The sequence below is a fragment of the Aptenodytes patagonicus genome, chromosome 2, assembly GCF_965638725.1.
Source record: "Aptenodytes patagonicus chromosome 2, bAptPat1.pri.cur, whole genome shotgun sequence".
NCBI classification, from domain to species: Eukaryota; Metazoa; Chordata; class Aves; order Sphenisciformes; family Spheniscidae; genus Aptenodytes; species Aptenodytes patagonicus.
The window spans coordinates 62,673,399-62,695,252 of NC_134950.1; the positions used below are offsets into that span (position 1 = coordinate 62,673,399).

At 36.0% G+C, this 21,854-nt stretch overlaps 1 protein-coding gene across 3 annotated transcripts in view; it reads right to left on the bottom strand.

The window, feature by feature from the left end:
- Window positions 1-21,854, bottom strand: part of TMX3 (thioredoxin related transmembrane protein 3) — a 52,726-nt gene that overhangs the window by 27,426 nt on the left and 3,446 nt on the right. For all 3 annotated transcript variants that reach the window (XR_012994632.1, XM_076330057.1, XM_076330055.1), the window contains exons 3-13: window positions 19,924-19,963; window positions 18,536-18,659; window positions 15,299-15,344; window positions 13,620-13,700; window positions 10,989-11,088; window positions 10,664-10,741; window positions 8,346-8,412; window positions 5,706-5,804; window positions 3,620-3,677; window positions 2,738-2,791; window positions 2,366-2,422 (exon numbers count right to left, since the gene is read on the bottom strand). Coding sequence is in view for 2 of the 3 variants with exons in the window: in XM_076330057.1 (XP_076186172.1) it covers window positions 2,366-2,422; window positions 2,738-2,791; window positions 3,620-3,677; window positions 5,706-5,804; window positions 8,346-8,412; window positions 10,664-10,741; window positions 10,989-11,088; window positions 13,620-13,700; window positions 15,299-15,344; window positions 18,536-18,659; window positions 19,924-19,963 (804 nt within the window). In the remaining variant the exon portion in view is untranslated. The remainder of the gene's footprint in view (window positions 1-2,365; window positions 2,423-2,737; window positions 2,792-3,619; window positions 3,678-5,705; window positions 5,805-8,345; window positions 8,413-10,663; window positions 10,742-10,988; window positions 11,089-13,619; window positions 13,701-15,298; window positions 15,345-18,535; window positions 18,660-19,923; window positions 19,964-21,854) is intronic.

Below are 21,854 nucleotides of genomic sequence, written 5' to 3' on the forward strand. Positions count from 1 at the left end.
TTCAAGATTTAAGGTGCAGACCACATTCCCAGTACTCAAGTTGAAAGCATGGTGGCACCTCAGAAAATGTAAGGCCAACTACAGAGATAACAAAATAATTTCATCCTTTCAAAGGAACTTTAAAAAAAAACAACCAACCAAACAACAAAGCTTTGCCAACAGTGACAACCTGCAACATAAGATTCTCTAAATACAATTTTTCCCTTGACATTTTTATTCTCTATTTATTAGGAACAAACAAGAAATATAAGTAGGAGGCAATCAAACCAAGTCAGGTGTTTTTGCAAGTGCCTGGTAACAAGTTATCAAACTCTGCCAAAACACCTCACCCCAGCCAAAACAGAACACGTTTTATTACTTGGATGAAGAAAAGATCCGCCCCCCCCCAAAAAAAAAAAAGGTGCTTCTATTGCATTTAACAGTCTGGCAACTGAGTTTCTTGGAGTTGGTTGTAGAGCAGCTGAAAGATAAACTTCATATACAAATTTTATATGCTATACAGAGATTTATAAAAAAAGTTTAATATGTTTCTTCCAAGAGCTGAGGAATTAATACTCTACATACACCTACAGTTGACATTCCAATAATGCTATATACCTTAGCTTACACAAAGACGTATCTTTGCTTTCAGTTTTCTTCTTTTGTGCACAGTTTTAACTACACCGTTTTTAATCCAACAAAAGCATATTCATCCACTGCAGAAGAGACAGATAAATTATAATGTCTACTAATGGAGTTAAGCCAAGTTCATAAGTGTACTTCTATCAGGGACTACTACTTCTATCCCCACGAATCATACAATATTTTGTCCTTTGTGAAGAAACAGAATTTGTTCCTATGTGCATCTAGCACACTAAAAAAAAGTATTCTGCAATAGATTTCTCACAATTAGGGAGAATTTCTCTATTTCCACTTACTGCCATCTAGTGGAAAACTGAAGCACTTGCAATACAGTTTTACTCGAATTACTCAAGTAGCCACATGAAGAGCAGGTACTTATAACACTGAATATATTTTGCTGCATTCTTTTGCTGCTTTCCACTTATGCTGGAAATGTATACACTCTGTTTAGAAAATAACTAAAAGCCTGTGAGTACTTTAACAGCAATGTCCCATACACTACAAATTATAAAATCAGGCATTTTGCAGATTAAGTTAAACAATCCAGCTGAACAGATCTTGCCACTACACCACTACTGCTGTAAGTGGCAGTTCTGTCTTCTTCCCCTTCATTTTCTTCCTCCCACAGACCTCATCTCCCTCCCCTGCTTCTTTGCACATCAGTTCTGGTACTGAGCAGAATACACAGGAAGACGTTTAAGGGTTTTGTTCGATCAGCAAAGTAACTCCCCTATTCGCCTAGCCAAAAAAGCAAATACTTTTCTGCCAGATAAACAGGACAAAACAGCTCAGCAGACAGTCAGACATAAAAGCCTGCACAGGAGAAGCAATTAATGAAGTGAGGAAGGTCTCACTTTTGGCAACTATAAAGCACTAGATCAATCACATTACTTAACTTCAATTGAGACACAGCTGTTTTTAAATTAATTGTATTCAGGTGTTAATCTACAGACATTCCACAGAAATACAGGCTTTGTGCCTCATGAATCCCCATGAAGCTCCTAGAACCTTTAGGGGCAGAAACACATGCTTTGATCCCCAAGAAAAGGGTTTGGAAAACTTACAGAGCTGTTGTATTGACCCCTGTTTTTCCCTTCTTTCACTCAAAATGCCAGAGGAGAACAAGTAGTCAACTGTAAATGCCAAGCAACTTAACTCTCTAATTACTGCATTTTTAGACAAGGATCATAATAAGGCAAATGTCATGCATCTTGTTAAGCTACTTATATATTTCAAAATGTACCATGTACATATCAAGTGCAGACAGCATCTTCCATGCATTTTATGCTTCTTCTCTGCAGAAGCATATTTCTATGCATGTCTTAAAAATGCTTCAAGAATGAAATGTGCCTCTCCAGAAATAAAAAAAATAGATAATGCATAACCATTATTTACATTTCCTGTTACAAATTGACATAACTTTTAATTTGTCTAGTGCCCTGTAAATTTAACAAAGGAAAAAAAAAAAACCACCACAGTTCTAATAGAGTAATTAATTTAACAAAGTACACATAAAAGATAAGCTTTGTCAATCAGCATTATCAGTAAACCAAACTTCTAACATTAAATTATGCAGTTTCATTTAACGAACAACTGATACTATGCTACATGCTGAATTCTGAGGACAGCAATTTTTTTTTTTAACCCATGAAAGGCAGGAGCTCTTCATAAGATTGTTTTCAATTAAATACACTTAGCAACAAATACAAGAGAAGAAAGAATATTCAAATAAAAATTTACTTACTCCATTAGTAAACTGTTAATGTAATCATTTCCATCCATATGGCCAAACTGGAAATCCCTGTAAAAGAAGCAGTGAACAACAGAATGATGAAAAAGAAAACAGAATAGTGAGTTTCAGCAAAAAGTTCCTCCTTAAATATTTTTCCTATAACTGAAGATGAGATCACACACTCAGCAATATAATTTGAAAATTGACGACCTAAAAGACGGTCAGCATCCCAAAACACACTTAGTTAATGGAATGGTCTTATTAAAAATCAGTATATGAATATAAAAGCAGGCACTATAACATTTTTCATGTAGAAATGACTGCTGTCTTAGAAAGGTTAATGCAGAAGTTCATTTAAGATATCATTGTACAACGTGTCCCTACCTGTGAAAGTGATCCCGATAATCTCTAGCAACTTCCTGAATAATAGATTTTAGTCTGGAGGGGAAAAAAAGTGACATTGATAATTCAGGATATACTCTGTCAAAATACAAACAATAACCATTGAGATTTCCCCAGTAAGCAGCAAATAGTACCTCATCAGCAATAAGGATTCCCTATTCCATTAACAAAAAACACCTCGTTCATCTTGCTTGGTTTCTAAGGTTTGAAAGGTTATCTACCACATAGTCTCAACACGAGAAAAACACAGTCAGGCTGCTTCACTCCATCTACTGCCTTCTGAAGATGCAGCACTGTGACTCTGAAGAAAATCCAAAGAAAATAGCATACACAGTACTTGAACAATATTTTCTTAGTCTAATTATGTATGCAATCAGAAAAGGACAGCAGAAGGTCTTGTTCCTCTCTTCAGCAAACTCCAACCCAACTGAAAACACCCCTTCTTAATATAAGTTCCACAGACAACTAATATATAAGCATCACTAAATTCATTTTTAATGCAACTGAGCTGAAGAACAGTCATTTGAGATGAACTTAGTAAGTTTAAACAAAGTCATCTGAACTCAAGTACTCTCGTCTATGTTTAAAATGTGACACAATAGCTTTAAAAAGCTATGCGATCACTGTTTGCTCCTGTGATCTCATTAACAAATGGCAGAAGAGTGATGCAGGAACTCCCATAATCTCATTGAACTCACATGTGCTTCAACAAAGCCATAAATTAAGTAAATTCAGTAGGCTGAAGTCATAAATTAGAGAACATCCACAAGTTAGCATTTCTTAATATTTAAGAAACTTTTCAAAAGTTCTCTATGTCATACCAGCACATTTCTCCCATAGTGTCACCAGTACTCAATTCTGTACCTGGTATGTTCCACTGAAGAGTTTTTATCATCAATGACTGCAATAGCCACAAGTTTTCCTAAAATAAGGAATAAAATACTTGAAACCATTTAAAAAGAAACACACGTTCTCAGATGGAAAATACTCCAACCTAGAAGATCAGATACTTTCCAGAGACAGGAATTAGTTTTAAGTATAAACTAACGTCAATGCCAAATAGCCTCTTCTAGCTGATCAAATTGTGGTTTTCTTAAAGCTACTGAAAATAAATTAAGATGTGGCTTAATGCCACACCACTAGCATTCTATGAAATGCCTACACCTATAGAAAGAAGTTAAAAGGGGAAAAACGCAGATAAAAATTAATTTCCTACTCAAGCTGCATAGTTGCATATACCTAAATATGAGGCTATGGAAACCTTTATTATATAATGGCAATTACAAGCTGATTCTAACTGATTGAATCACAATTGTATGGATTCAGTAACGACTATTTTTCACACTATTGAAAATTTGGAGTATTATCCTTACAGAAAAACACATGGAAAAATTTACTGGCAGAGCCCAGAATTCATTACATCAGAAAAACACAGACCTCTGTCAGAGGAGTTTGAAGACCAAACACCAGAATATACTGATCTTTTCAGGATTCACTTTGTGAAGTTTTTCTGATTAAAAGAAAAAAAAAAGCGCCTCCTAAGGTGAACCAGATCAAAATATGTTTAGAAAGCTGGCCAAAGGTACTCCAGATCAAGGACTTCCTGTTCGGAAAGCAGATCTGTTAACAGTGTAGTCATCAGCTGGATTAACCAAAGCCTCAGAGTGCAGAAGAACAGTTTGTTAAGTCTCTCTAGAGGCCATGACTCATTCAAAACCCTCCCCCCCAAACCAATCTATTGCTCAACGCTCACCTATCTCTATGCCACAGGAAGCATTCCCCTCAAAAAAAGAAACTCACTCTTGTTCATGTAATACTGAAGAGTTTTGAGGACAAGAACAATGATTCATTCCCAGGCTTTCTTGTGAAATAGCAATAGCTTTCCCCCACCCCACTTCTTCCATACCTCAGTTCTCACTTTTTCCCATTTCTTCCCACACCTTAAGACACTACCTAGTGAATACACTAAAAGACAACTACTTTTTAGACTGGAAAAGAAGATGTAGATAAATTCCAGGTACTGTGTATTTATACATAAAGCTCTTAAAAATAAATGATGGCTTCTCCATTGTATTAATAAAGTCGCAATTTTTTTTTTGATAATTTGAGGAATTGTTAGACCAAAATGTAACAAGGAAGAAATATGCTACATTTAAACAATTTGTAACAGCATTTCTGTAAATAACCTTTTAAAATGTAGATGTAACAATATTAGTTTCACAAACATGTAAGAACCTAGACATTTCATAATCTTTAAAGCCTGAAAGAACTCAATGTTGCATTGAATATAAACTCCTTTCTTTTGAAATGGAATGTAGATTATAAGGTATCCTGGCATGGAAAAATCAACACTTACAGCATTTCTTCTGCTACTTCAGAGTATTTATACCTTAAGAGCAGTACAAGTCATTTGCCTATTCCAGAAGTCACTTGGTTGCAAAGTTTTTATTTGGCTTGCAAAAAATTTTAGTAGAGAAAAGCTAAAGTATTCCAGGACAGGTCCACTTTGGTACATGCTCTCCTCCCTTCCTTACCATACCTACTTTAAAGATATCTGAATCCATTAGATTTAGGACATATCTAAATCCATCCATATTTGATACATATAAATCCAGTCATAAAATTCCCTGTAGGTATCCCAAGAGTTAATATGTAATTCATGCAAAACCTAAGCCACTCTTAAATTAAAAGTACTACTAATTTTTTGTGAATGCTACAGGATTAGACATACTAATTTTTATGTTGAGGAAAGGAGTAGTGTAGGCTTTGGATGAAGCCTCTAGTCAATAGAACAGGTCTCACCAACACCAAAAAAAGATTGGCGCTATCAACTCTAACTTTGAGATTAATTAATTTTCGAAGTTCAAAAAACACATTCTTAGTGCTCTTTAATTTTTCTTAGTGTTAAGTACAAGAGATGCCAAAGAGTTTAGCGGTAGCAGCATCTCACCTGTATCTCCAAGTTCATACAGTGTAAAGCCATCTACGTTAAGATAACCTTGAAATCTTTCTCTATTTATCCAGGATGACAAATCACCATCTTCATACTCTAAGAGGAAAAAAAGAAAAAAAAAAAAGGAATGTATTAAAAAGAATTTTTTTTTTTTTTTAAGGTGGGCAATCAGATTTATTTTTCAGTACTATAGAGGCAAACACTATTTTTTCCTATTTTTTCCTTTTATTGTTGTTAGACAAGATCTCTCACATTTCTGGACACTTCTCTTCAGTTTTAAAACTTGTAAAGCTGTTTTCAATTGTTGAACATAGCAAAGCATGAAAAGCGGATTTGATTATTTTTTCCCAAATCAAGGATAAACAATACTATTCTAGAAGATAACTGTGACCCAATGCAGAAAGGAACAGTTTCAGTCCCTGTTTTTAAAGGGGGTGTGTGTGTGAAGTTTCAAACAAAGTAAAGAGATACAAAAATACAGAAAGCAGTATTTGTGAGAGTCTTTAAATGAAATAGAAAGAAATCAAGAAAAAGTAGATGCATTAACAGCATTGTGAATGTAAATGAACAAATATTTACATATGATTCAGAATCAGTTATACTGAAGGCTACGGTTTCAGATGCTAGACATTTTAAACCCGTAAAAAATCAAATTCTAACACATACCACCAACACCATTATAATTAGAGCTTAATCACAAGTAAGAAAGAAAAATGTATATAAACATATATATGATGCATATATATATACTCACACATATAAATGCACATTAAATAAATTAATTTGTGTTAAATGCTATTGTATAGAGTGAATTATCAATAACTTCAGGTTACCAATTAATTGCCCTAAGTTTGTAGCAAGCAATTCCAAGCATGAAGCTTCCCATAGATCTGCATCCCATTCCCCTACTACGAGGAAGAAAAACAAAACACCAGACAGGGATTTTGCTAAACCTTTTTCTTATAGCGAGCTCTTCAAATTTCTGCCCAATCATAACAGTTGCACATATAACCTTATCCAGTCTCTTATACCATGTCTTCATAACTTGTTTGATTTACAATAATGTTTCTAGTACATTATAAAAGAGTAAAATTTTTACAAAGTAAATTAGAAGCCTGGATTATTACAAGTTTTGTGTTTGTTTTGAAAGGTGTGGAAAAAGCAAGCGGGCCACACAGCAAAAAGCAATTCAGAAGTGTTGCTCTTTGAAAAGCTTTCCTTCTCCAGACCCGTTAAAAAAAAAATAATCAACTGCAAATCAAGGAGGCTATAGAGTCAATTTTTATCTGGAGGACGATTGGTAAGGCAACAGACTGAAGAGGAAGACAAGTACAGCCATTCTATGAAATCACAAAGAATATCCTTGACAGCCCATCTGGAGTATTTTGCTGTGGTACTACTGATCCTCAGAAATTAAAACAGCAGAATAATCTTCTGAGTCATATGTTTTCAATTTAAAATAAAAACTTGCATTTAAAACAATCTAAATCAAGAGTAGATGTTTTTGTAAATAAGTGGTGTACTATAAGCCAACCCATGATATACAATATAAGTACGCATGTGTACGTGCACCTAACAGACTATAAAGCACAGGCTTTACAGTATAGTCTGAGTATAATCTAGCACTTATAAATGGATATCCATACATATGGATATACACTTTTTATATAAATGGCAGGTGTACTGCTGTCAGTGGTGTTATGAAACACTACTAGTCTCAGGTGGCCATTCTACAATCTACACGCTGAACAACCCAGTTAAAGCAGTTTATCCAGCTGAAAACTGCATATCAACTGCTCCAGTGACAACAGTCCACATCTCCGTAACCTCTTTTTGTGAGGGACACTTTCAGGAAGGGAAAAACAGACTGAATGGTCAACCATTCTATGTATGCATAGTACACTCCGTCAGTTATACAGGGAGAGGTTATGCTGTCTGATCCTTTCCTACTACCAATATCCAAGTAACACAAATGTGAAAGTTACATATGCTCAAAGCTATCAGTTAAGGCCCTCCAAATTTTAATATTGGGAATAAAGGCAGAATCAGTTTCCTCTTCCTTCACAGTTGTTGAAGGAAGACTTGCTGTACTAAGAAAGTATTGTATTGCCAAGACACAAAAAGCTCAAACTGGACTCTTTTGTGCGATCTCTCAGCAGAGTACACATTTGAAAAAAATCAAGTTAACTTCGAGAGAGAGATCTGACTGTCAGGAAGAGCACTTAGAGAAAATCTGATTAACTGTTTGGAACTGTAAATTCATCTTATGCGTGACTCCTCTTCAGCAAGAGTTTTCTTCTATTTTGTATACGAAGAATTTGGACAGTGAGTGAAGGGATAACTTTCATAAGTGCATTAATGCCAGCAAAGCAATAACATTAGAAGCTGCATCTTACTGATAACGCAAAGCAAATGACTTCTACTTCAGTATTGCTAAAACCAATTCCTTCTCAAATGCATTTTGTTCCATAAGAACTAATTAGTCTTTTCTCTTTTCCTTCATGAAGGAGCTGTTATTTATCATAAAATTGGGGAATTTCCCAACACCAACACAACCTTCAAAAAAATCCAACTGTTCCAGTTTCTCCATATATACTTTAAATATCTTGTCTTAAGGTAATGTCCACTTTTACTTACCATCATAAACAAAGTAAGTTCCATCTTTGAAGACCACAACAGCAGGCAATTCAGGCAATGTCACATACTGAAAGAGGTTGTTTTCAATTAATCCATGGAAGATTAAAAGATTTTTAAACAAACAAACAAACAAACAAACAATCTTAAAATGAGGAAATGTAGTCCATGGGGAAAATATCAAGTACATTTAAATGTTTTCTGTCTACATTTACTAAAATAAATTTATCAGCTTCTGCATATTAAAAAGTAACACAACATAAACACATTTTTGAGAGGTAGGTCTCACAAAGTGTAAATGAAGCAGGATTTTTACTAGTATCTGCAGTAGCATGAAGAATATTGGTTGGACCTGAACTTTAGATAAGCGATCATAACTTGAGGGTTTTATCAGTCATGCTCTCTGTTCCCAGTTCGTGCTGTTGTCAGCATACCTGTCATACCATTACTTCTACTAAATGGACAGTCAATATCATAGAGCAAAATAATAACATTGATAACACGTCTCACTAAATCTGGGCTACTTCCTGTGGTTCAGGCTGATAGGAATACAAAGACATAGCTCCAGCAGACAAAGCTACAAATAGCCCTATTTAGGCAAACAAAACAATGAATGCCTGCATTATCATTCTAAACATGATATTTAGGATGGTCAGCAACATACTCAAAAAAATACACGGTGTAGAAACCTTTTCCGTGGAACTTAAAAGAATCTTATTCAGCTCATGTTTTCAGTAAACTGCCACAGAAGAAATACTGCATCTACTCCGTACTGCTTGCTACCACTCTAAGTTAGAATTCTAATAGCATTTGTGGTTAAGAAAGGACTGTATCATGAGCTTAGTTTTGATGATGATGTTGGCTGAATTGTCTAATTTACCGGTATGTTTGGGAAACGTAAGAACAGTATCATGAGTGCTTTTCCAGATGACATGCCTTCTACAATCATTCTGCATTATCTTTCTTGGAAATAAATGTTAAAGCAGTAGGTTTATAATGTAACAGCTCACATGAATGAGCAAGAAGGTGGTAATTCTAGACGATGCTTTATTCTCTTATTTGCCCAAAACATAGTTTAGCATCTTTAAAGGGCAAATCAGTCTATGTACAGCTTATGGCTTGCAAAAGATGCCTGAAGCTTGGAACAAGATTACATAAGGTGACAAAACAAAGCCTAACAGTGAATATTGTCATGCAAAGCCTTGTTACAACTAGCGACCACTGATTTCATAACATTTTTGCTTCTCTCCATACAATATTGCATACCATCACTACTTCAGTTTAAATGACATTTGTGGGAAATTACATTCGGTGGGAAAAACAGCTCGCTGCTTATATCACTGTGATCACAGAATCTCAAAGAGTTCCAGCCTTTTACACTCTTTCCACTGCATGAGCGAACAGTACTTTTCTTGCTCAGCTGGGACTGAACTGCAAATAGCAATATTCAAATTGAGGTAGATTTTGATACAAGGCTTCTGGAAATCTAACAATGCACTATTTATAATGAGGCCTGTTCTATTTATGATGTTGGAAAATGCAGGCGCCTAAAAAAAAAATATAACTTACACTAGTTCTCACCCTGCTAATCCCAAACTAATTTCAAAGTCATGCGTTATCAGGCATGGAGTAGACTTAGTTCCCACTTGGAGATAACAATAAATGAAAAAGTCTCTCGATTTTGCTTCAACACATAAGCAACAATGGTTAGACTAACAACAGTAGTAACAATTTTTTCCACCCTTGTGACTAACTGTAAATAATTTCCTTGTTACGGAATCCTCCAGAGCCACATGAGAATTCTGCAGCCAGTAGACTGGATCAGTTGATCCCTGGGCAGACTAATGTTTTGATCAGCCGTACTGCACAAGGTGAAAAATAACTCACCTTTTCACTTACTTCTCTGATTATTAGGGTACCAGTCGTACTCCATGCCGTAGACCCCCAAACTAGCTATAAAAGTGGTTGGTGAAAGGGCTGTCAGGAGCAACAAGAGCTTTGCATTGGCTAAAAATCAAAGTATCTACCTTCTTGAGGAGGTTGTATAGTCCACATTGAGTTCTGCATATCTACTGTTTAATTTTATTAATATGAGTGAACAAGTAATTTGGCCAATACAAAGCAATGACAGACTGAAACTTGGTTTGTATTCTTTCCCCATATAGACTCAAAATTTAAATGTTTCAGTGTAATTAGTTTGAAATTTACCAAAGCCAAATACATTATAAGAAGTCATCTCTGTGTCATCAAAACAGCAAAATTACATATATGAGATGAACTATACCATTTCTGTGGAAGTAGTAGGAACCAAAACAGTTTACCTCAGGCAGCACATCTTCTGAGGCAGAAAAAAAGTATGTATAAACTATTAGTTCTGAAGCAACTTCAATGTATTTTTCCTGCAAAAATACAAACAATGTTTTTTATTTCTGAACTGTTAGTATGCTTCAAATGAAAGGTTTGTGACATAACTTATCTTCAAAGAGTAATTAGAAAATATGGTTATGACAAGATTGTAAAAACACTTCAATAAAAGTAAAAAAGGATGAGAATATTACAATCATGCACTTCAGTCTTTTAGAAGATATTTTAAAATACATCTGTGAATAGCCAAAAGAAGTAACTTTATTTAATCAAGCTTCAAACCTTTAAAGGAGATTCCCCACCAACATACACAAAAAGTACACGATGTCTTTTTTGCACGTGCTCGAACATATGGTGGCTAGGAAGTGCCCTGATAAGAGGTCTGGGAGGAGGGAAAAAAGAGAAAGAAAAAAATCTCAGTTTCTGCAAGCTGCAAAACCCAAATAAATAAAAAAACCCAAGAAAATGCCATAAAGTTTTTTGTGTTGTTTTTTTAAAAAACTGAATTCCCCAATGCAAATTAATTTAATTTTTCAATTTACTATTTCAGTTTCAACTAAAAGCAAAAAACCTAAAAATCCCCCCAAAATAAACTCATGTTCCTCAAATAGCACACTTAAATTTGAAATTAATATCTTAGTACAAAATGCTGCTATGATGTAAACAAGCATGCCATTTACTGGCCACAGAATCATAGACTGGATTGGGTTGGAAGGGGCCTTAAAGATCATCTAGTCCAACCCACCTGCCATGAGCAGGGACATCTTTCACTAGACCAGGTTGCTCAAAGCCCCATCCAACCTGACCTTGAACACTTCCAGGGATGGGGTGCCCACAGATTCTCTGGGCAACCTGTTTCAGTGTCTTACCACCCTTATAGCAAAAAATGTCCTCCTTACGTCCAATCTGAATCTACCCTCTTTCAGTTTAAAACCGTTGCCCCTTACCCTGTCAGTGCAGGCCCTGATAAAAAGTCTCTCTCCAATCTTTCTTCTAAGCCCTCTTTACACAGTGAAATACCACAATAAGGTCTTCCCAGCCACAATAACGTGGCTTAGACAGGTGTACTCTGTGCTGCGTAAAAAAACTGGCTGGACAGCCGGGCCCAGAGAGCTGTAGTGAATGGAGTTACAACCAGTTGGCGGCCAGTCACGAGCGGTGTTCCCCAGGGCTCAGTTTTGGGGCCGGTCTTCTTCAGTATCTTTATCAATGATCTGGATGAGGGGATCGAGGGCACCCTCAGTAAGTTTGCAGATGACACCAAGTTGGGCAGGAGTGTTGATCTGCTGGAGGGTAGGAAGGCTCTGCAGAGGGACCTGGACAGGCTGGATCGATGGGCCCAGGCCAACTGTATGAGGTTCAACAAGGCCAAGTGCCGGGTCCTGCATTTCGGCCACAACAACCCCATGCAGCGCTACAGGCTTGGGGAAGAGTGGCTGGAAAGCTGCCCAGCAGAGAAGGACCTGGGGGTGTTGGTTGACAGCCGGCTGAACATGAGCCGGCAGTGTGCCCAGGCGGCCAAGAAGGCCAATGGCATCCTGGCCTGTATCAGAAATAGTGTGGCCAGCAGGAGTAAGGAAGTGATCGTGCCCCTGTACTCGGCACTGGTGAGGCCGCACCTCGACTACTGTGTTCAGTTTTGGGCCCCTCACTACAAGAAGGACGTTGAGGTGCTGGAGCGTGTCCAGAGAAGGGCAACGAGGCTGGTGAGGGGTCTGGAGAACAAGTCTGATGAGGAGCGGCTGAGGGAACTGGGACTGTTTAGCCTGGAGAAGAGGAGGCTGAGGGGAGACCTCATCGCTCTCTACAACTACCTGAAAGGAGGTTGTAGCGAGGTGGGTGTCGGTCTCTTCTCCCAAGTAACTAGCGATAGGACGAGAGGAAATGGCCTCAAGTTGCGCCAGGGGAGGTTTAGATTGGACGTAAGGAAAAATTTCTTCACCGAAAGAGTGGTGAAACATTGGAACAGGCTGTCCAGGGAAGTGGCTGAGTCACCATCCCTGGAGGTATTTAAAAGACGAGTAGATGAGGCGCTTAGGGACATGGTTTAGTGGGTGGTGGTGTTGGGTCGATGATTGGACTCGATGATCTTAGAGGTCTTTTCCAACCTCAATGATTGGACTCGATGATCTTAGAGGTCTTTTCCAACCTCAATGATTCTATGATTCTAATAAGTTCTCAGTCATTTGAGAGATAAAATTCTGAATGTAAGCACAGCAGTTAGAAAACGTGGTCTTCGAAATAAATAATCTTACAAAATTTTGGTAAATTATTAGAGATCACTGATATTCCTAAACTACAGAATTCTGAACAATAATTATGTACCTATATGAATGCTTCTTAATTATATCTAAGAATGAAGTAAAGAAATGTGATTCTTTTTGCTCCCCAAAGATTACTGTCTATAACATTTTGAGGCCACAGGCTACTGCAAGGAAGGAGGAAAAAGCCAACAGAAATTGTTATGAACAATTCTGTAAAAGCAATTTCCTTATGTTGCCAATTGCCGCAACATTTCAGATGCATAAGCATATATTAAACTGGTATTTCTAAGATAACTTTTGAGTATTAAACAGCTTCTGCCTTAGTAATGATGTCTATCTATCAGACAACATTTAAGTCAGTATTCTTGTTTCTGGCTTCCATGAGTTTCATTTGTTCATAGTTTCCACTATTTTGAAAAGCCCTTAGTTCTTGCACTGTAAAGAAGGGATTGTGACTAGCCAGTCTCTACCTACTTCCTCCATGCCACTCGCCACCAGTCTCACATGTAACCACATGTATAGTACATATAGTTTTTAACTTCATGTCAGTGTCTTGTTCTTTTTTAAAGAGAGATAATTTTTGGCCCACCTCAAAATCCTACAGAAGTTTTAAGTCACCAGAACCAGTCTCACAGAAGAGTATACTTACCCTGCCACTCTATTAGCAAATTCAATTATATCATCTTTGGTTCTAGGTCCTCTATAGTTGTATGCCAAGTCACCTTTTAAGCTAGATAAATAGGAAAGACAAAAGAAGAACAGAATTGAAATCAATAAACTCTATCTGCACGTGTAAAATTACTCAATCTTCACATGTTTATTACAGTCACCTTTTAGCAAGCAATAAGCAAGGTAATTTTTCAAATAGTCAGATAAAAGAAGTGGTGAACAAAATCTAAAACTCAATAATGCAATACAACACAATTATGGAGTAAAAACTTATTTACACAATATCTGATTTACTGACTTTTAAAAATAATTAACATTCTTTTACAATTATTTTTTTCTAGTGCACAGCAGTCATTTACCTTGTAAACACACAGATCATTTGGAACATTTGCTTATGACCACACAAAAAACCCCACCCACCCAAACCAAATCCCAAACATTCAGCATTTTTACAAGGACTAATCCCGAAGCAGTATAAGACAAACATATAAACTTCTCTAATGCTTTTTTGTAATTGAAAAGTATCAAATGACCTGCAAAACCTTCTGAATTTATGTATTAAATTAAGATTCCATGAAGTGTTGGTCAGTTTACTGTACTCTGCTGACAGGGGATGTAGCACGCTTGCATTGTAAGAATATTCAAGTGAGTTTTACTAATTCTAACAGGCTTTCTTTGAATCCATATAGGTTTAGGAAACTCACAGGAAAAAAGTAATCATAAACCAAATTTTCTATGCCTCTATATGCCAATAAAGTTTTTCATCCTTAAAGATTAATAAGCTAAACATCTCTGCCGCCTTTTTGAGAAACTAACTTGACAAGATTTATAATATATAATGAATACTATTTGCTTAAACAATAACCTGCTAATAAACCCAGTATGTTCATAGTAAAAACTACTTTAAATTGTTAAGTCTTTATTTAACATGACCTTGTACTGGACTATACACTATATGTGTTACAAGCAAGTACATATAATATCCTTATGGACTGGTATTTTCCTATAAAATTTGTCCTCTGTTGATTTTTTTTTTTTTTTTTAAATTACGTGAAGAAAAAAAATCTACATATACTTCTCTTGTCAAACAACTGCTCTCACACTTCACCCTATATAGTAACCACTACTGTCATTTACGTAAGATTTTCGGGTACACTGAAGAGAAGAGAGAGGTAATTAAAAATAAGAAAATGCAATCAGCAACTCACAAAAAATTAACAGTAAGACTCAGGTATGCACTTACTGCCTGAATCACTCTAAAGGTGTCAAATCAATTGGTGCATGAAATTCCTTTTAATAATAACAATTTAATATATATGTATTTGAAATATTTATACGCACACACTTTTATGAAGTTGCATAGAAAACAGCAGTTAAATGAATTCCAAATTTACTAACCTGCCTTTAAGAATTCTGTTTCTAAATAAGATGCTTGATATTACTGAATTTCAAAGCAAAACAGTCCAACAGAAATCAAAGATAATGTCAAAATGAGATGGTGGAGTATTTTTGTTTGTTTGTTTTTCGTTTGGGTTTTGGGACTTTTTTGTGGTTTGTTCGTTTGGTATTTTTAAGCAGAGAGGACTATTTTTTTTGTTGTCATGAAATCAGTGGCAGGATAGGTAACTGTTAGAAATTCAATGAGAAGCATCAACTTACAGCTTAATTGTTGGATAGCCTCGCACTCCAAATTCAGATGCAATACCTGAAAGAAATGTGTTAATGCCAAAGTGAACCAAGGCTTTCTTGCTCTCCTACCTTAATCTTTAAACATAGTTTACTATTCAAGCCACATAAATAAATGAAAAACCTACCACCTAGTTCAGTATGAATTATTTTACTTGCTTTCAAGAAGCTGCTGTTATGAAGCTGCATCATTAAATTTTGGACCTCTTTCAGAGGTACTGCAGGGTCCCAGCATAGGCTCTCAATTCATATGCCACAAGTCAAATGGCATGAGAATCCTCTAAATAGACATGCTTCGTCAGTTTTCACCAAAAGGTAGTATGCATTTAATATGCACATATAATTGGCTGAAAATACCAGAGACAAGAATTAAGCATCATGGATGTAGGGTTGTAAATACTAATGCTTAAGAGAGATATAAAAGACAATTAACTACTCATGTGCTACAGTACTGGGTAACAACAAAAGTGCAGTATCATACTGTAGCAGTTACAAAAAAGTCAGTTTTTAAAGCATATTCTGCAGAGGTAAATGTCTACAGTCATCAACTTCACCAGAAATAGACACTTCCTATGCAGTTACTTAGCTGCTGCTTACTAAAGTGGTAAAAAGTAAGACAATTGCAGAACTTTTTCCCACACCTCATATTTGCTTAAAACCTTGTATCTTGCTCCCATCAGTCAGAGGAGTAAAATTTGCAACCCCCCTTCCAGTTGCGAACATAGTAACTGCCACCTTAAACTACACTTTCCAGTCAATTCAGTGTTTTCCAAAAGTTAAACTAAGTTGTCTTCAAAAAAGGCTAAAATTCTGACAATGCTTGTGCAATTCCCTACTGAAAAACAACCCCTGCGCTCACAATGCACCAAGATTCAATACTTTTAACATAAACATTCTAAAGCTACCAACCACATGCCAGAGCAGCAGATGTGGGAGGATTTGTGTGCAGGGCTCTGAATAACAGTGTAGAAATTGTGACCCTAAGGTTGTTTGCCTGCATAAAATCCTAATCGCACAGAACTACAACTAAAACTAGCAGCTCACCTACCAGCATCTTAGTCAAAGGAGACTGATCTAAAAACTATGCGTACTAAGATCAATTTGATTCTGATCCTTTTCTCTCATAGCTGTACTACATAGAACTAAAATGAATTAAAACGTGTATTACAACACTCAATCACAACAGCTGTCGACAGGCAGTTAGTTTCTCCTTGTACAGCTCTTGAGCACAGTCAGGAGAACTACAAAATAGACTTTTTTTTACTATATTTTTTAAAACATCCCAGCCGTGGAGATCACTAAAATCCTCTCAACATCATGGAAGTGACTGACTTATTTACACCATCATCTCCACTTGTCATATGAAGAATGCAGTATAGGCAAACAGCAGCAATTGTGCCAGCCCAGGTGTGACGTATTTCTACTTTGATCACATTCAGTGGACTTCTGAGGCTAATCCCCATGAAAATTCAACTGTTACCACACCAGGTCACTCTTCTGTTGATAACTGCTGTATCCTCATTCCACACAGCTACCAGAGGCAACACATTGGATGCTTTATATGTTCATCCGTGATCTCAACTCTCTGATGACAAGCTACCCAAAGTTCAGGTTTTTCACACTACTTCACATTCTTATTAGGAACACAAACTATGCAGAGCCAACCATTCATGTTCCTTCCTAGTTACACGTGTGTGCCCAGCTGCACTTCCTTCTGATATTCTCAAGATTGAATTACTTTGATTTCGGAGAATCTTTAGATCGGGAATACATTAAGCAGAGTTGACTGAGCTTTTCATATCCAGATGTTGTAAAATTTCCACTTTCAAAATAAAAGCATGAAACTATTTCAAAAGATTTATCGGACTCTGTTATTCATAAAACTGGTAACAAATCTGAGAAAAAAAAACACTTCCAGGGCACAAAGGAACCCTTGCAGTTTTTAGTACTTTTGAAATATGCAAAACTGAATTTAGAACAAAAACAAAGTGCCAATTCTGTTCCAGGTATCAAATACAAAAATTTAGTATCAGGATGACAGATGCAAATATTTCAGGGTAAGAGTTTATACAATTTATATGATTCAGAATTTTATATACGAGTGGAATGTTACAGATCCATCAAATTTATTCCCAATTTTGAAGCTATCTGGTTGCATGATCTTGAAATTTTTAATTCTCCAGACTTATTTTTCTTTAGCAAATAAGTATCTTTAAGATGAAACATGAGGTCAAATTTATGTGGTTTTACAGAAAGAGCTACATACAATAAATTGGTGTTTGAGACAAGATCATTTTTATCTCAAAAGACCAAACTCGGCTATATGTAAGCACAGAAAAACTGGAATATCACTGCAAAAAGTATTCTGCACAATATTTCATGTAAATATAACAATCCTGAATAATCAGGTTTAAAGGGTATTAACTAAAAACATTACATGTATTAGAGTTTTATTACATTCAGATCTCACTTGGGCTCCACTGCTACCTATGCCTTCCCTCTTAAATATCCTCATGGTTCAACATAGATTTAAGTGAAATGACAATAAACAAGCACACTAAAATTAAGAAAATACTGTTAAGCATGCAACAATCCTCTCATTTCGACCCAAACTACTTCTCTGAATACCTAAAGTTTTGGGTTTTCTCTGAAAAGGCCAGTACATATGAAAGGCATCATCAAAAAAGAAAGCGTTAGAATAGCTGAAATTGGTTCTGCAAGAAGGCATTTACAGAGAAACATGGGGAGAAATTGGCTCAACACTGATGTAATGACTTCAGTGATTTCTACAGGCTTTTGGTGTAACACCTTAAGGACTGATTACTCGAAAAGAATAACAGCAAGAACACAAGCACTTGTCCAACAGTAATACAAGGAACCTAAAATTGGTGCTGTCAAGAGACGCACCACATAAAGATGCTTGTATAATGGTACTCTAAGAAGCGTATCAAAAGCGGATCTTTGAAAAGCTTTTACCTTCCATTTGTCAGGAAGAATTCCCTACACAAGCAGAAACAAGTGTGATAAAAACACATACTACAGCATGTTGTCACTTTCAGAAAGAAAAAAAGTTCAGGAAATTGTTCTCCAATGACTGTTTGCGTACATTTGCTATGACACAGAACAGAAGAATGCCTTAATGAAAAAAAATTAAGAACCGTTTCAAAACAGAGGCTGTCATGAAATTACCCCTAACCAAACCATACTTACTAGAAAAGGAAGTTGCATCCATCTTCCCAACTTTTACGGGAGAGCCCATGTTTTTCATTTCTATACCCACTTCATTCCACACAGGTTCCAGTTTCTTGCAGTGGCCACACCAAGGCGCATAAAACTGAGAAGCAAATACATTTGATTTAAAAAAAAAAAGTTAATGAAGAGGAATAATTAAGAGAAGTTGATTCTATGATTAACCCTAAAATACATTAGCAAGGCTTATTTTCCAGTTGTGGTGTTCTTCAAGTCTTAATAATACTGCAAGTTAATTACAAAGCTGGAATGACAGACAGAGTTTTTATGATTTGGTGCTACTTTTAATATGAAAGCACAAGTTTGAAAAGAATACATTCAACTGCTGTACTATTGATTTCTTATTTAAAAATAGACTGTGTGGTAATATTTTTTTTTAAATCTCTTTTGGAATATTTTCCTCTTTTTTGGAAAGTTAAAAGATCATGTAATCAATCTGTCCGGGAATATGAATTTATTCACCAATAGGGGAACACTACTCTTTGAAAGGAAGGGATATATATAGAAAGAGATATATATGTATACTTCCCCAAGCTGCCCTCTGGATTTCAGTTCTTCAGCAACTACTTTTACACAAGCACACTGTAAAACTGATCCTGTTTTCTCAGGGCCAAGCAGAGCTGAGAGACTTCATTTCATCTTTCTGCCTATGTCTTGCTGCAACACCTCAGTGAAATTAATAGGGAAGATATCAATGTTTTGGTATAACAACATCAGGTCACAAATTGACAAAGTTGGATTTTGTTTTCCTATACATTACTGATCAATTCTGAATCAGCATATATAGTTTTCCCCACTGAAAAATCACAAATCTGAATTTTACAATTTGGGAATTACGGTTCATATTTGGGTGAGCTAAGAAAAATTTTATCTCACTCCCAAAGAAGCTCAATCTTTTTAATAATTCCTTGCCTCTGAAATAAGGAGCACTGAATCTTTCCAAATATGTTAGAAAAGTAAAAGAAGCCTCTCATATATTTGATGTTGTAGCGCTAAATGTCTAGAACACAAATTAGCTGGTATAACTAGAGGATGGAACTGTAAAAATTCTGAACAGAGGTTATTACTTCCTGACTGTAAGCGTTAGGTAATCTGCTTTCCTTCTTTAAGGACTGTAAAATATAGGATGAAGCCTGTCTGCATCCAGTACTCAGTCTAATTCCTGGTTCATCCTGAACAATACAGATTGCCTATCCATCCTGTCAGAAGAATTACTGTCACGTAATTTTTCTGCACCATGTACAAACGATTTTCCAAACGATGAAGCCGCCTTACTACAGTGTGTAGCATTGTACATTTTGTGTTTTGATTTCCACTAGCAGGTCTTCCCATTTTTCTCGTATACTCACATCTACAAGCCAAATATCATCTTTACGGTTTTCTTTAAACCTAGGAGGGGAAAAAAATGAAATCAATATATGATATATCTGAAAATAAATCAGTGAAGTGCATGTGTGAAACAGGCAAAGTCTACAAGTAAGTTGGTATAAAACTATAGATACAAGAATTCTGTTTTGTTTCTTTCTTTGGGGGTGGGGGGAAGGAAGAAATAGTTATTTTTCAGTATTAAGGTTGCCCCTGCACATGATACTACATACACAGTTGTACAAATTAGGTTTCTATAACTATTTCCTAAGACAAAAAACCCCACAGAAAAACAGTAAGAAATCAGAAAACACACCAAAACACACAAAAGACATTTGATTAGGATATGTTATCTAAGGGGAAGAAGTATTTTGCAGCTGTTCTAGTTATAATAAATACTATTGTTGACTGCTTAGAAACTGTTGCATTTTTACAGATCTTCAAACATTGGTTTACACTGTTAATCTTAGCTTTACTGAATGTAGACTAAATTATCTTTAATGTTAACATGCAAAGCAATTTTAGTTCAACCTCCTTCAACATTCTACTACAGGTGTGTCAGTTTATGTTTTTATCAAAGGTGCATACAAGAAACCAACTTATTGGAATAAAAATGTTCAAGTTATTCATAAAAACCAGAGATACACAGGTACTACTGAATACTCTTAATGCTAGACAAATGACATCTTAATGAACTGACTAGCTTTATTAACTGTGAATCTGTCACTAAATGCTAAAACCTCTAAACCAAAAATAGAACATGATAAATCAAAGTTCCTTGGTACCTCTTGAAGTGTTGCTTACACACTTCACTGAACTGTTGTCACTACAAGATCATAGAAATTATCGCATTACTTAACTATTTCTATGTTGAGAGTTAAATAGGACAGAATTTTAACATAAGGTTTATTTTTGTCAAAGGTGAGCTTTGTCAAAGTGACTAGAACTGGGAGTAATGTCACATGCTATAAAATACATTATACAACAGTCTTACTGTAACACTGTTGTGGTTTAACCCAGCAGGCAGCTAAACACCACACAGCCATTCGCTCACTCCCCGCCCCGCCCCAGTCGGATGGGGGAGAGAAATGGGAAAAAAAAAAGAGAGAAATTCATGGGTTGAGATAAAGACAGTTTAATAGGACAGAAAAGGAAGGAATAATAATAATAATGATAAAAGAATATACAAAGTAAGTGATGCACAATGCAATTGCTCACCATCTGCCAACCGATGCCCCGACAGGTCCTAAGCAGCAGTCACCCCTCCCCCGGCTAACTCCCCCCAGTTTATATACTGAGCATGACATCACATGGTATGGAATATCCCTTTGGCCAGTTTGGGTCAGCTGTCCTGGCTGTGCCCCCTCCCAGCTTCTCGCTGGCAGGGCATGACAAGCTGCAAAGTCCTTGACTAGTGTAAGCATTACTTAGCGACAACTAAAACATCAGTGTGTTATCAACATTGTTCTTGTCCTAAATCCAAAACACAGCACTGTACCAGCTACTAGGAAAAAAATTAACTTTATCCCAGCCGAAACCAGGACAAACACTCTTATCATGAAAGGAGATGAATATATATATAAAATTACACAGTAAGTGTGTGATCTACACTCTAAATTAACATCCAATTAATAGAAGTTATAGCCCAACTCATCCATTCCCAATATGCAGCATGCCTATAAATGGCTCATAGGCAGTAAGCAGAATCAGAGAACACTTATTATATTTTATTTAAAATTGAATACATTTGTAATGGTCCATAATGGTCTTGAAGAACTACTAATGCTGATGCCGGCCTACTGTTTGAAAGAAATAATTCAGAAATCATGAATATAATCTAATTACAGCACTGAGTATTTGAAACTTAGAATTGCAGCATTTCACTGGTAAATTCAAGCCTTTTTTGTTTTATTGA